General features: G+C 38.8%; 1 protein-coding gene across 1 annotated transcript in view; it reads right to left on the bottom strand.

Moving 5' to 3' along the window:
- Positions 1-15,197, bottom strand: part of ULK3 (unc-51 like kinase 3) — a 48,251-nt gene that overhangs the window by 18,262 nt on the left and 14,792 nt on the right. Inside the window, exons 3-9 of the mRNA XM_053717358.1 lie at positions 13,685-13,805; positions 12,054-12,158; positions 11,827-11,970; positions 10,492-10,574; positions 9,313-9,468; positions 9,035-9,140; positions 809-849 (exon numbers count right to left, since the gene is read on the bottom strand). Coding sequence (XP_053573333.1) covers positions 809-849; positions 9,035-9,140; positions 9,313-9,468; positions 10,492-10,574; positions 11,827-11,970; positions 12,054-12,158; positions 13,685-13,805 — 756 coding nt within the window. The remainder of the gene's footprint in view (positions 1-808; positions 850-9,034; positions 9,141-9,312; positions 9,469-10,491; positions 10,575-11,826; positions 11,971-12,053; positions 12,159-13,684; positions 13,806-15,197) is intronic.

Genomic DNA, 15,197 nt, shown 5'->3' with positions numbered 1-15,197 from the left:
AAATGTCAACCTCCAATAAGCAAGCACTATTCATAGTGCTGAACCTAAAATGGGCTGGCTGCTAAGATATACATTCATGATTTTCAAATATAGATAGCAAGAGAACAAAGAAAAATTGATAATAGGAGTAAATAAGAAAGTTAATTAAAATTGCATGCTTTATCTGAATTGTGAAAGAAAAAATTTCAGTTCAGTGTCCCTTTAAGTATAGGACAATTTTTAACCGAAACAATATGAAAAATGTGCTTCCAATAAACAACGAAAAATGACCGATTGTGATCAGATGCCAGTAATTATCAAGCAATATATTGTGATACACCCCTTAGTTGCCTCCACTTGCCTCTACCATTTATTTTTAGTTACAAAAAACAATTCCTCATTTTAATGAGTAGTGAGAATATTACCTTAAAATAAGCCAGACAAGATATAACTTTTTGCATAAATAAACATTCAAATTCAAAAGGTCTTTAACAGACAGCACAATTTATACTCCTTCGCTCAGCTTTTAGTTTATTTATGCCCATTTGAGGAAACTGTCTCTTCAGCAGTGCACAATATTGTAGATGATCTCTTAAGGTTTCCCTCTATAGTTTATGTTAGTAAAGTAGTTGCCTTTGGGATTTTGTTTAAATTCATAAATGTTCACGTAAATATAATATTTAGAGTTAAAATATAATATTTTCTGATCTGATATCTATCTATCTATCTATCTATCTATCTATCTATATATATATATATATATATATCATTGATTTTTCTTAACAAGCATCAAATTGCTATTATATGTATATATCTGCATGTGACTTACCTTTACCCTCAGGACTCCTTTCCTCCTGACATCATTTTCATCTGTAGGAGAAATGCACATGAGTGATAGTAAACCTAACAGACTTTACATAAGTGATGAGAAACGAAAGAAGGGGTCAGGGCACTCCAAGGGTAAACTATAAAATGTAGCTTTTATTAAACTATTAAAAATGCAAACATCTCAGTGCAGGTAGACAAGGCAGGTAAACCCTGACGTGTTTCGCGCTGGTGTAGCGCTTAATCATAGGTGATTACAATGGAAAACCACATGGTATTTAAAGGCCATGATACCCACATTTTTTCTTTCATGATTTAGAAAGATAATGCATTTTTAAACATCTTTCAAATTTACTTCTATTATCTAATTTGTTTTATTCTCTTGATATTCGTTGCTGAAAATCATATCTAGATATGCTCAGTAGCTGCTGATTGGTTGCTGCACATAGAAGCCTCATGTGATTGGCTCACCCATGTGCATTGCTTTTTCTTCAAATAAGGATATCTAAAAAATGAAGCAAAATAAATAGAAGTAAATTGTAATGTTGTTTAAATTTGTATGTTCTATCTGAATCATGAAAGAAAGATTTTGGGTTTAGTGGCGCTTTAAGGCTGCCCCTCCAATCACAACAGTTGGTACGGACCGTCTCTTTCCCTACATTAAGGTGGACTAAAAAGAATTCTAAAACAAAATGAAATAATAAAAGAAAAATGTTGGAAAGTGGCTGCAAAAAATGTATATTTCTCCAACATAGGTGTGTCCGGTCCACGGCGTCATCCTTACTTGTGGGATATTCTCTTCCCCAACAGGAAATGGCAAAGAGCCCAGCAAAGCTGGTCACATGATCCCTCCTAGGCTCCGCCTACCCCAGTCATTCTCTTTGCCGTTGCACAGGCAACATCTCCACGGAGATGGCTAAGAGTTTTTTGGTGTTTAAATGTAGTTTTTATTCTTCAATCAAGTGTTTGTTATTTTAAAATAGTGCTGGTATGTACTATTTACTCTGAAACAGAAAAGAGAAGAAGATTTCTGTTTGTAAGAGGAAGATGATTTTAGCAAACGTTACTAAAATCGATTGCTGTTTCCACACAGGACTGTTGAGATGAAGTAACTTCAGTTGGGGGAAGCAGTTGGCAGACTTTTCTGCCTGAGGTATGACTGGCCACATTTCTAACAAGACTTTGTAATGCTGGAAGGCTGTCATTTTCCCTATGGGGACCGGTAAGCCATTTTCTTAGATTAAGCAAAAGAATAAAAGGCTTTATAAGGGCTTAAAAAACTGGTAGACATTTTTCTGGGCTAAAACGATTACTTTGCTAAGCATATTTGACAGATTATAACTCTTTATAGTTATTATAATCTTGGGGATTGTTGTTAAAAAGACGGCAGGCACTGTATGGACACCTTTTTCAGATGGGGGCCTTCTCTAGTCATAGGCAGAGCCTCATTTTCGCGCCACTAATGCGCAGTTGTTTTTGGAAGGCAAGGCATGCAGATGCATGTGTGAGGAGCTAAGAACCACTGAAAAAGCTTATAGAAGGCGTCATTTGGTATCGTATTCCCCCCTGGGCTTGGTTGGGTCTCAGCAAAGCAGATACCTGGGACTGTATAAGGGTTAAATGTAAAAACGGCTCCGGTTCCGTTATTTTAAGGGTTAAAGCTTTCAAATTTGGTGTGCAATACTTTTAAGGCTTTAAGACACTGTGGTGAAATTTTGGTGAATTTTGAACAATTGCTTCATGCTTTTTCGCATATTCAGTAATAAAGTGTGTTCTGTTTAAAATTTAAAGTGACAGTAACGGTTTTATTTTAAAACGTTTTTTGTGCTTTGTTGACAAGTTTAAGCCTGTTTAACATGTCTGAACCATCAGATAAGCGATGTTCTATATGTATGAAAGCCAATGTGTCTCCCCATTTAAATATATGTGATAATTGTGACATAGTGTCCAAACAAAGTAGGGACAATGATGCCACAGATAATAATAGTGCCCAAGATGATTCTTCAGATGAGGGGAGTAAGCATGGTACTGCATCACCCCCTTCTGTGTCTACACCAGTTTTGCCCACACAAGAGGCCCCTAGTACATCTAGTGCGCCAATACTTATTACTATGCAACAATTAACGGCTGTTATGGATAATTCTATTGCAAATATTTTATCTAAAATGCCTACTTATCAAAGAAAGCGCGATTGCTCTGTTTTAAACACTGAAGAGCAAGAGGACGCTGATGATAACGTTTCTGACATACCCTCACACCAATCTGAAGGGGCCAGGAGGGAGGTTTTGTCTGAGGGAGAAATTTCAGATTCAGGAAAAATTTCTCAACAAGCTGAACCTGATGTTGTAACATTTAAATTTAAATTAGAACATCTCCGCGCACTGCTTAAGGAGGTATTATCTACTCTGGATGATTGTGACAATTTGGTCATTCCAGAGAAATTATGTAAGATGGACAAGTTCCTAGAGGTTCCGGTGCCCCCCGATGTTTTTCCTATACCCAAGCGGGTGGCGGACATAGTAAATAAGGAATGGGAAAGGCCCGGCATACCTTTTGTTCCTCCCCCTATATTTAAGAAATTATTTCCTATAGTCGACCCCAGAAAGGACTTATGGCAGACAGTCCCTAAGGTCGAGGGGGCGGTCTCTACTCTAAACAAACGCACTACTATTCCCATAGAAGATAGTTGTGCTTTCAAAGATCCTATGGATAAAAAATTAGAGGGTTTGCTTAAAAAGATGTTTGTTCAGCAAGGTTACCTTCTACAACCAATTTCATGCATTGTTCCTGTCACTACGGCAGCGTGTTTCTGGTTCGAAGAACTAGAAAAGTCGCTCAATAAAGAATCTTCGTATGAGGAGGTTATGGACAGAGTTCAAGCACTTAAATTGGCTAACTCTTTTATTCTAGATGCCGCTTTGCAATTAGCTAGATTAGCGGCGAAAAATTCAGGGTTTGCTATCGTGGCGCGCAGAGCGCTCTGGCAAAAGTCTTGGTCAGCGGATGTGTCTTCCAAGACAAAATTGCTTAACATCCCTTTCAAGGGTAAAACACTGTTTGGTCCGGATTTGAAAGAGATTATTTCAGACATCACCGGGGGAAAGGGCCACGCCCTTCCTCAGGATGGGTCTTTTAAGGCTAGAAATAAGCCTAATTTTCGTCCCTTTCGCAGAAACGGACCAGCCTCTACTTCTACATCCTCTAAGCAAGAGGGTAATACTTCTCAACCCAAACCAGCCTGGAGACCGATGCAAGGCTGGAACAAGGGTAAGCAGGCCAAGAAGCCTGCCACTGCTACCAAAACAGCATGAAGGGATGGCCCCCGATCCGGGACCGGATCTGGTGGGGGGCAGACTTTCTCTCTTTGCTCAGGCCTGGGCAAGAGATGTTCAGGATCCTTGGGCACTAGAAATAGTTTCTCAAGGTTATCTCCTGGAATTCAAGGAACTACCCCCAAGGGGAAGGTTCCACAGGTCTCAATTATCTTCAAACCAAATAAAAAGACAGGCATTCTTACATTGTGTAGAAGACCTGTTAAAGATGGGAGTAATTCATCCAGTTCCAATAGGAGAACAAGGGATGGGGTTTTACTCCAACCTGTTCATAGTTCCCAAAAAAGAGGGAACATTCAGACCAATTCTAGATCTCAAGATCCTAAACAAATTTCTCAGGGTTCCATCGTTCAAAATGGAAACCATTCGAACGATCCTTCCTACCATCCAGGAAGGTCAATTTATGACCACGGTGGATTTAAAGGATGCGTACCTACATATTCCTATCCACAAGGAACATCATCAGTTCCTAAGGTTCGCTTTTCTGGACAAGCATTTCCAGTTTGTGGCACTTCCATTCGGATTAGCCACTGCTCCGAGAATTTTCACAAAGGTACTAGGGTCCCTTCTAGCGGTTCTAAGACCAAGGGGCATTGCAGTAGTACCGTACTTGGACGACATCCTGATTCAAGCGTCGTCTCTGTCAAAAGTAAAGGCTCATACGGACATCGTCCTAGCCTTTCTCAGATCTCACGGATGGAAAGTGAACATAGAAAAAAGTTCTCTTTCCCCGTCAACAAGAGTTCCCTTCTTGGGAACAATAATAGACTCCTTAGAAATGAGGATTTTTCTGACAGAGGTCAGAAAATCAAAACTTCTAAGCTCTTGTCAAATTCTTCATTCTGTTCTTCGTCCTTCCATAGCGCAGTGCATGGAAGTAATAGGATTGATGGTTGCAGCAATGGACATAGTTCCTTTTGCACAAATTCATCTAAGACCATTACAACTGTGCATGCTCAGACAGTGGAATGGGGATTATACAGACTTGTCTCCGACGATTCAAGTAGATCAAAGGACCAGAGATTCACTCCGTTGGTGGCTAATCCTGGACAACCTGTCACAGGGAATGAGCTTCCGCAGACCAGAGTGGGTCATTGTCACGACCGACGCCAGTCTGGTGGGCTGGGGCGCGGTCTGGGAACCCCTGAAAGCTCAGGGTCTATGGTCTCGGGAAGAATCTCTTCTCCCGATAAACATTCTGGAACTGAGAGCGATATTCAATGCTCTCAAAGCTTGGCCTCATCTAGCAAAGGCCAAATTCATAAGGTTTCAATCAGACAACATGACGACAGTTGCATATATCAACCATCAGGGGGGAACAAGGAGTTCCCTGGCGATGGAGGAAGTGACCAAGATAATTCAATGGGCGGAGGATCACTCCTGCCACTTGTCTGCAATCCACATCCCAGGAGTGGAAAATTGGGAAGCGGATTTTCTGAGTCGTCAGACATTCCATCCGGGGGAGTGGGAACTCCACCCGGAAATCTTTGCCCAAATAACTCAATTATGGGGCATTCCAGACATGGATCTGATGGCCTCTCGTCAGAACTTCAAGGTTCCTTGTTACGGGTCCAGATCCAGGGATCCCAAGGCGACTCTAGTAGATGCACTAGTAGCACCTTGGACCTTCAACCTAGCTTATGTATTCCCACCGTTTCCTCTCATTCCCAGGCTGGTAGCCAGGATCAACCAGGAGAGGGCTTCGGTGATCTTGATAGCTCCTGCGTGGCCACGCAGGACTTGGTATGCAGACCTGGTGAATATGTCATCGGCTCCACCATGGAAGCTACCTTTGAGACAGGACCTTCTTGTTCAAGGTCCATTCGAACATCCGAATCTGGTTTCCCTCCAACTGACTGCTTGGAGATTGAACGCTTGATTTTATCAAAGCGTGGGTTTTCAGATTCTGTAATAGATACTCTGATTCAGGCTAGAAAGCCTGTAACTAGAAAAATTTACCATAAGATATGGAAAAAATATATCTGTTGGTGTGAATCTAAAGGATTCCCATGGAACAAGATAAAAATTCCTAAGATTCTATCCTTTCTACAAGAAGGTTTGGAGAAAGGATTATCTACAAGTTCTCTGAAGGGACAGATCTCTGCGTTATCTGTTTTACTTCACAAAAGGCTGGCAGCTGTGCCAGACGTTCAAGCGTTTGTTCAGGCTCTGGTTAGAATCAAGCCTGTTTACAGACCTTTGACTCCTCCCTGGAGTCTTAATCTAGTTCTTTCAGTTCTTCAAGGGGTTCCGTTTGAACCCTTACATTCCGTAGATATTAAGTTATTATCTTGGAAAGTTTTGTTTTTGGTTGCAATTTCTTCTGCTAGAAGAGTTTCTGAGTTATCTGCTCTGCAGTGTTCTCCGCCCTATCTGGTGTTCCATGCAGATAAGGTGGTTTTGCGTACTAAGCCTGGTTTTCTTCCGAAAGTTGTTTCCAACAAGAATATTAACCAGGAGATAGTTGTACCTTCTTTGTGTCCGAATCCAGTTTCGAAGAAGGAACGTTTGTTACACAATTTGGACGTAGTCCGTGCTCTAAAATTCTATTTAGAGGCCACTAAAGATTTCAGACAAACATCTTCTTTGTTTGTTGTTTATTCTGGTAAAAGGAGAGGTCAAAAAGCAACTTCTACCTCTCTTTCTTTTTGGCTTAAAAGCATTATCCGATTGGCTTACGAGACTGCCGGACGGCAGCCTCCTGAAAGAATCACAGCTCATTCCACTAGGGCTGTGGCTTCCACATGGGCCTTCAAGAACGAGGCTTCTGTTGACCAGATATGTAAGGCAGCGACTTGGTCTTCACTGCACACTTTTGCCAAATTTTACAAATTTGATACTTTTGCTTCTTCAGAGGTTATTTTTGGGAGAAAGGTTTTGCAAGCCGTGGTGCCTTCCATTTAGGTGACCTGATTTGCTCCCTCCCTTCATCCGTGTCCTAAAGCTTTGGTATTGGTTCCCACAAGTAAGGATGACGCCGTGGACCGGACACACCTATGTTGGAGAAAACAGAATTTTTGCTTACCTGATAAATTACTTTCTCCAACGGTGTGTCCGGTCCACGGCCCGCCCTGGTTTTTTTAATCAGGTCTGATGAATTATTTTCTCTAACTACAGTCACCACGGTATCATATGGTTTCTCCTATGCATATTTCCTCCTGTACGTCGGTCGAATGACTGGGGTAGGCGGAGCCTAGGAGGGATCATGTGACCAGCTTTGCTGGGCTCTTTGCCATTTCCTGTTGGGGAAGAGAATATCCCACAAGTAAGGATGACGCCGTGGACCGGACACACCGTTGGAGAAAGTAATTTATCAGGTAAGCATAAATTCTGTTATGTGATATATTTAGCAATAGTATAAGTTTAACAAGAATAAATTTGATTATTATTGTAGTATAAACCCTTCATTATATACCTTTATTGGCGGATCATAAACACTAATAGAGTTTTAAAAAAACACTATGCAATAATAACTAACACTAATAAATTAAAACAGCAAGTTAAGCTAATGTGTATTAAGGATAATTTGTAAATAGAATGGTGGGAAAGGGATAGAACAAGGGGGAGGGCAAAAGAATGACAACAAAACCAAACCTACTGAAAAGTAAAAAATGTATGGCACATAAATTTGAATTTTAAGTAAAAGTCTCAAATGTATATTATTGGATATCAATATTTTGGTAAATGGCTAACCAGTGAAATGAATTCCCAAGGGGAATCTTGTTTTTAACTTTAATATCCAGAAAAGTTCCCTTCTGGTAAGAAACTTATGGCGATCTCCCCCTCTGGGTTGTCTGTTAACCCTATATATGATTTTCACCCCAAAATCTGAAACATTACTGAAGTGTATTCCATTAAAGTGTTTTGCAAATGCTGAATCCTTATTATAATTCTCCACATCCCTCATATGTTCACAAACTCTAGTATAGAGTTCTTGACAAGTCTGACCAACGTACTGGGTCTGGCATAAGTTACAGGTAATGATATAAATAACCCACTTAGCTCGACAAGTGGCGTGCATATTTATCTTAAATATATGCTGCGTTACTGATGATTTTAATTCCTTGCCTGTAGTAAGAACTGAACATGACTTACAGTTATAATTTGTACACTTGAAATTTCCTTCAGAATAGAGCCAAGTGGTTCTGTTTGTGTTTGTTTCTTTAGTTGTAATCATGCTAGGTGACAACTTATTCCCTAAAGTCACAGGTCGTTTGGAAACGAATTTACAGCTCTTTACATATGGTGCCAGTAAATTGTCATTCTCTAACATGCTAAGATGATTTTTTAAGATGGCCACAATTTTATTATACTGAGGAGAGTATGGTGTACTAAAAACAACAGTATCATTGTTAAAGGATTTTTTGGATTGTTTAGAAATAGACATATGCCTGACTTCACCTTGTGCTTTATCTAAAAGCTCCTTTGGGTAATCCCTCTGCAAAAGCATATTCTTTAACTCATCTGACTGAATTTGATATGTTAGATCTGAATTTGTATTTCTTTTAAGCCTAATGACTTGGCTTTTTGGTATTGATCTAATCAGGTGCGGAGGATGGGCAGACTTGGCATGTAGAATGGTATTACGGAATGTCCTAGACTCTATAATTCCTTTATTAGAGTTACCCTGAAGTGTAAGATCCAGGAAGTTGATGGTGGTCAAATTCACTTCTCCAGTGAATTGTAATCCTAAATGATTGTTGTTTAAATAATGAAGCAAATCCTGGAAGAAATTATGAATTTTCCCACCATCAAGGTTAAGGACAAAGACCATGTCGTCAAAACATCTGTACAGGATGATGTCATCCACATAAGGATTAGAGTCAACATAAATGTAATGAAGTGATAATGAGTGATGCTCTGTTGCAGAATGATGAAAGTGTATTCATTATACTCACAGTGCAACGCAGGTATGAAATATTCTAGGGCTTTACAGTACAGTTTGAGTGCAGTGCTGTGCTCACCAGCTGTATCATTTTCTACTGCCTCAGTAACTAAAGCCGCCTAGGTATCAAATGAGAAGATTTAGAGAAGATCTCAAATCAGAGAAGTAAAGGCATGAAGGGTGATAACTAGTGAAAAGCAGAAGAGAGGGTTAGACAATGCATATACAAGGAAGCTATCTATGTAAAGTTAGTATGAGACAATATGAAAAAAGCCCAATTTCAATGCTCACTGCTTTCTGCACGCTCTCCTCACTAGGCATGTGCTCCAGGTCTACAAATGGGTGATCAAAAAAATCTGGGAATGAGATTCTCTGATCTGGATCTCTCTTGAGAAGTCTCTGCAGTAGATCTCTGCATTCAGGGGACACACGTGGTCTAACAGGAACCTGGGAAGAGAAATCAAAAATAAAGAGACAGCTAGAAGCCTAAAATGTTACCTAGAAATTTGTACATGCACAAGCAAGAGAAGGGGCCATAAAATGGATCTCTACTATGTTCTTCCATATTTTCTCATTCTTTCACTGGCTATGTTATATCAGGAAAAACAGCACAATAAGATAACTTAAAAGACCTTAGTACCTGAGTGAAAGTAATTTTCCTAATGTGTTTTTGAACACATAAAATAACATCTATACATAGGGGTCGATTTATCAAGCTGCGGCAGACAGGGGCGCACATACGCACCGCAGCTCGCCTCTGGCGGGCTAAATCCCGCTGCCGGAATTCAGCATTGCACACAAGCACTATTTTACGCTCACGTGCAATCCCACTCCCTGCCAACGCACAGTCAATCATGTGCAAGCAGGAGCTGTCAACCTCCCCGGTCGGATGAGACTGGGGAGATTGAAATTCGACAACTAAGAGGTGGCGATAGGTTAGGAAAGCAACGGTCTGATGACCGCTGCTTGTTAAATACAAACTGCAGGTTCTCTTATGAGGACCTGAAGTCATAAGGGGTGCGAAGCCTGCCGAAGACTTTCATAAATCGACCCCATAGGGTAGGACACTGTGCACTAAATTTAGGTTCCAAGTTAAACTACACTGGTATGTTTGCTTTTCTTTACTGTCATTAGCCTGCTGGTGATCTACTACAGGGGTCGACAAATATGTTTAAAATGTATTAGGCATTAAGAATATTTAGAAGCCAGGCACACTTTTAGGAGCCAGACAGTGGTATTTGTATATAGATATATGGATAATAACCCAAAAAGTTAGGAGCCAGTGGCTCCTAGGCTCCTGGGTTTGTCAAGCCCTGGTCCTGTAGTTTGGGTTCTTTAACCTTTTCCATATTACTCTTTTCTTCTTACCATATTACTTGTTTTCCCATTACATCTGTTAATCACATCACCTCTACTCTTCTTTATCCCTGCCTTCATATTAATGTCCCTCTCTTTTGTTTCTGTTATTACCTCTATTGTTCTGTCGCTACGGATTTTCTCTTCCAATTCAGAAAATGTTCTGGATGCAAATGGAGCTTTCCCAAACAAAGCCTCTATGATAAAAAAACAGGAGTGAAGAGGGACAATATTTTGAATTTAAAATTATGATTACTACCTCCAAAAAAGGACAATTATATGTATAAGCAACATAATCCCTTTATACTGCCCAGACAGTAGTTTTTGATAACACTATAAAAATGTTTTTTTGAATAAAACAATCACATTTAACATATATGGTAATACAATTGTTAATTATCAGCATTGTATTGTAAGTAAGAATCCAAAAAGGTCTGGCTCCTTACTTTAAATTGGACATATGAGGAACTAAACAATTAAGGGCCAGAAGTGGAGCGCAAACGTTTGCGCCCGAGTAATAAAAAGGGGTTTCAAGTTGAAAGTAAATGCGATCACTTGAGCGCAATTGGGATTTACGCTAGAATGATTACTGCTCCTTCATAGCTCGGGTTAACGGTTTTGCAAAACATAAAAGTTGCACAAAACTCATCAAAAATACATTACAAAGTATAGTTACACACATAATAACACCATCTAATAAAAAATATTTTAAAAATATTGCACAAAAAAGACTCAAAGATATGATGAGGTCTCAGGTGTTAAAGAAAAAAAAGGCAGACAAAGGGCTTTAACATTGAGATACATACATGTCTAAAGATGTATGTATGTATATAGATATGTCTATATATGTATACATATGTATTCACAGACATATACAGTATAAACACGTATAAACACATAAATACATATAGACAAATATATAAGTGCATTGGAGCCCTATGTGTTAAGTAGATGAAAACATATAAAAACATATTTATGCAATATTCATTTTTAATAAAGGTTTTACCTATGTATTTAAGGTAAATAATCCACATTCTAATGTTCAGCACATAGCAGAATATATTCTTTGCATTTTAAAATAGATATTCATATATATATATATATACACATCTCTCTATATAGGTATAGATATATATTTTACCAAAACAATCAGCTATATGTAGAAATATAGTTCTTTTTCCACTTTTGTTTCTCCATTGCTGGGGGAATAACGTGAAGGCGCACACAATATTCTAACTTCGTCTTTTTGCACTTGTCGGGTTAGTGCGAGAGCGAAAACAGTTTACTTTCAACGCGTAATATAAGCGCAACCCAACAAGAACAAAAAGCTTACTTCTAGCACCATTAACGCTCGAGCTGAAGCATTCATTTCCCCTCCACTCGTAATCTGACTCTAAATTTATCACAGAAATTAGTAAACTGTGGTTATCTAAGGAATTACAAACTCACCATACAAAATAACCCCTACCGACCACAGATCCACCCGTGCGTCATAGTGCTTGCTGCACACCATCTCAGGAGCCATGTAAAGAGGTGATCCTCTTAAGTCCTGTTCCTCATCCTGGCGGGACATGTGCTGAGCAAAACCAAAATCTAGATGGAGATGAGATGGGTGGTCATGTGTGTATTCCAGGTCTTCTCTCACTCATTTCCCTTTTAGCTATGTTTCTACTCACCTGCCAGTTTTAGGTGCGGCCTGTCCAGACTGCTGAGAAGAATATTTTGAGGCTTAAGGTCCAAATGGGAAATGTTCTTCTCATTTAAGAACTTCAGAGCACTAGCTAGAGATAAAACAGAAAGGGTGTGAGAAATACAGAGAAGACAGCAGACTTGAGGTGGCGGCAATGGATGTATGGAAAAAATGTAATTAATAATATATAAAATTATAATTATTAAAGAATTATCTAACATATGAATGGGAAAAGCCAAGAGACAAAAACTAATTAATAAAAAAAAACTAAAACTGAAAACAAAGCATGGAGTGGGGTTAAATGCTCTGTCCCTTTTTTGTGAGCAGTGCTCCTCTCTCCTTCACAATTTGTACTACTTGCACGTCACTTGGACTGGCTAAGTGCTCTCTTCCTCCCTGCTTAATGTTGAAGTGACTGCTGCCAGTCTTGTGGGCAACCAAAGTCCAATAACTGTTGTAAGTGATTTGACCTTTCATTTCTAGTGTTTGTTATTCCTGTGTGGTGGCCATCTTTTGTCCACTACTAATCCTAAAACAAGAATGGATTAAACAGATTCTGACCAGGCTTACAAATTTGCGGCCACTCATCTTTCCTCTAATATACAATTTAGAGAACTTTTTACTTTACTTCTATTATCTAATGTACTTTGTTCTCTTGGTAGCATTTGTTGGAAAGCATACCTAGGTAGGCTCAGGAGCAGCAATGCACTACTGGGAGCTGGCTGCTGATTGGTAGTTGCACATATTTGCCTCTTCTGGTTGGCTCACTCAGTATGTTCAGCTAGCTTCCAGAAGTGTGTTGCTGCTCCTTCAACAAAGGATACCAAAAGAATGAAGCAAATTTGATAATAAAAGTAAATTGGAAAGTTGTTTAAAATTGTATGTTACATCTGAATCATAAAAGAAAAAAAGTGGGTCACACGTTCCTTTAAATTATGCAGTAAAACCATGAAAACATTTGTAATCACTGGTTTTATTTTGCAGCTGAAAACTTCCTAAAGGTTAAAGGGCCACTAAACCCAAAATCTTTCTTTCATGATTCAGATAGAGAATAGAAATGTAAACAACATTACAATTTACTTCCATTATTTATTTTGCTTCATTTTTTAGATATCCTTAGTTGAAGAAAAAGCAATGCACATGCTGAGCCAATCACACGAGGCTTCTATGTGCAGCAACCAATCAGCAGCTACTGAGCATATCTAGATATGCTTTTCAACAAAGAATATCACGAGAATAAAACAAATTAGATAATATAAGTAAATTAGAAAGATGTTTAAAATTGCATTCTCTTTCTAAATCATGAAAGAAAAAATGTGGGTGTCATGTCCCTTTAAGTTATACCTAAAGAAGTGAGCATTTAGTTTTCAATACCACTTTGAGAGCTTATTTAGCTATGTTGCCAGATCTGGTTATCTCATAGTTTGTTCATATAAATTTGATTCATGCAACTCTTTATTTTAAGTACATCTCTTTTTATACTTGTTTTTCATGCCTGTGCTGCTTAATCATTCATAAAAAATTATGTTTCAAAACAAATAAAGTGTGAAGAGACTGAATAGTTAAAAAAAGACTACAGGTAACATAAAAAGGGAGAGAGAAAACAAATAGATTTACCAAGCTGCTGCAAGAAGCTTTGTGCTATCTTCTCTGGTAATATTCTATGTGCTCGGATGAAACGAGAAAGGTCACCACCTGCACAGAACTCTGTGATCAGAAATATGTTGTCTTTGTCCCACTGTGTATGAGAAAGAGAGGGGAAATGTAAGATACAGAGAATAGAAAAAATAGAGAAAAGAATGGACTGTTAAACAAGGTGAACTAAAGAACAATTATTTATATTGGACAGACACACAGATACATTTCCACACTAGTCTCTGACTAGTAAGTGGTTAGGATTTTTTCTTTAACACTGAGCAGACTAGTAACATTTTCTATACTGGCTAGAAACCTTTGGAAAGTTTATCCAGGTACATTCATAGTTTCTGAGTCCTTGTGGTGTAGTCTTGCATAAGTGATCCTGCAACCACAAATGTAAGAAGCAGACCCTGTGTCTTATACTCTCCCAGAAGTCGCTCATTTTGGGAGAATGTCAGGCCAATCACATGAGGGCAGGATTGCACAAGAGAGCTAGTGTATGTAATCTTACATTTTGCCAAGCAATGGTGCATCACAAGTGGCAATTGCAGGAGGAAAGTTTATCTGCTCGAGAACTAGACTGCAGCTTGATACATTATCCTGTCCTGCTTGTACGTATTATATGTATATATGTGTGGTATATACTGTGCATGTATATATGTGTGGTGTATATTGTGCACACACACACATATATATATATATATATATATATATATATATACATACACACACACACACACATACACACACACACAGACACAAACACTCAAAAAAGTGAATCCACCCTCCTGGGTCAGCTACCTGGATGCAAATATATAGATTATAAATGTCAAAGAGAATGCACTCACTGGAATTTAAGGTATCAATAAGTCAAAAGTTATTGACGTTTCGGGGACTTATATATTCCCTTCTTCAGAATAAATATAATGTGCCAAACAACACTCTTATATAGTGTGTACAGTGAAATAATCAATTAATCCAAACCTGGTGTGAACAATCGATACAAACATGCTAAATTCGTAGCTGGAACGCACGCCATACGTTCCACAGAACCAGAAGTGACCTCACTTCCGGTTTCGGAATAACAAAAATATAACAAGACGATATGTACAAATTAAATAGACATTAAAAAACATGTCAACACACATTGTATAAATAGGCTCTAGTGTGTGTGGATTCAACCTTCTATGAATGCGGTGTATGGTGATATTCACCGTGAGCCTGGCTGGAGGACTCTTGTGAGTCTTTATATAGCTAACACTGAAAGTATGTATATATTGTGTAATTTAAACTGTTTTATTGTACACATAGAACTGGGCATGAGGTTCTTTTGGTGCAGACATGTGTACAGGCACTCGCACTTGAAAGCGTCTGTGGTTACCATGGCAACCAATGATCCTCCAGCCAGGCTCACGGCGAATATCGCCATACACCACATTCATAGAAGGTTGAATCCACACACACTAGAGCCTATTTACACAATGTGTGTTGA

Source organism: Bombina bombina, chromosome 6 (genome assembly GCF_027579735.1).
Source record: "Bombina bombina isolate aBomBom1 chromosome 6, aBomBom1.pri, whole genome shotgun sequence".
In the NCBI taxonomy this organism is placed as follows: Eukaryota; Metazoa; Chordata; class Amphibia; order Anura; family Bombinatoridae; genus Bombina; species Bombina bombina.
This window is presented reverse-complemented; position numbering and strand designations above follow the sequence as displayed.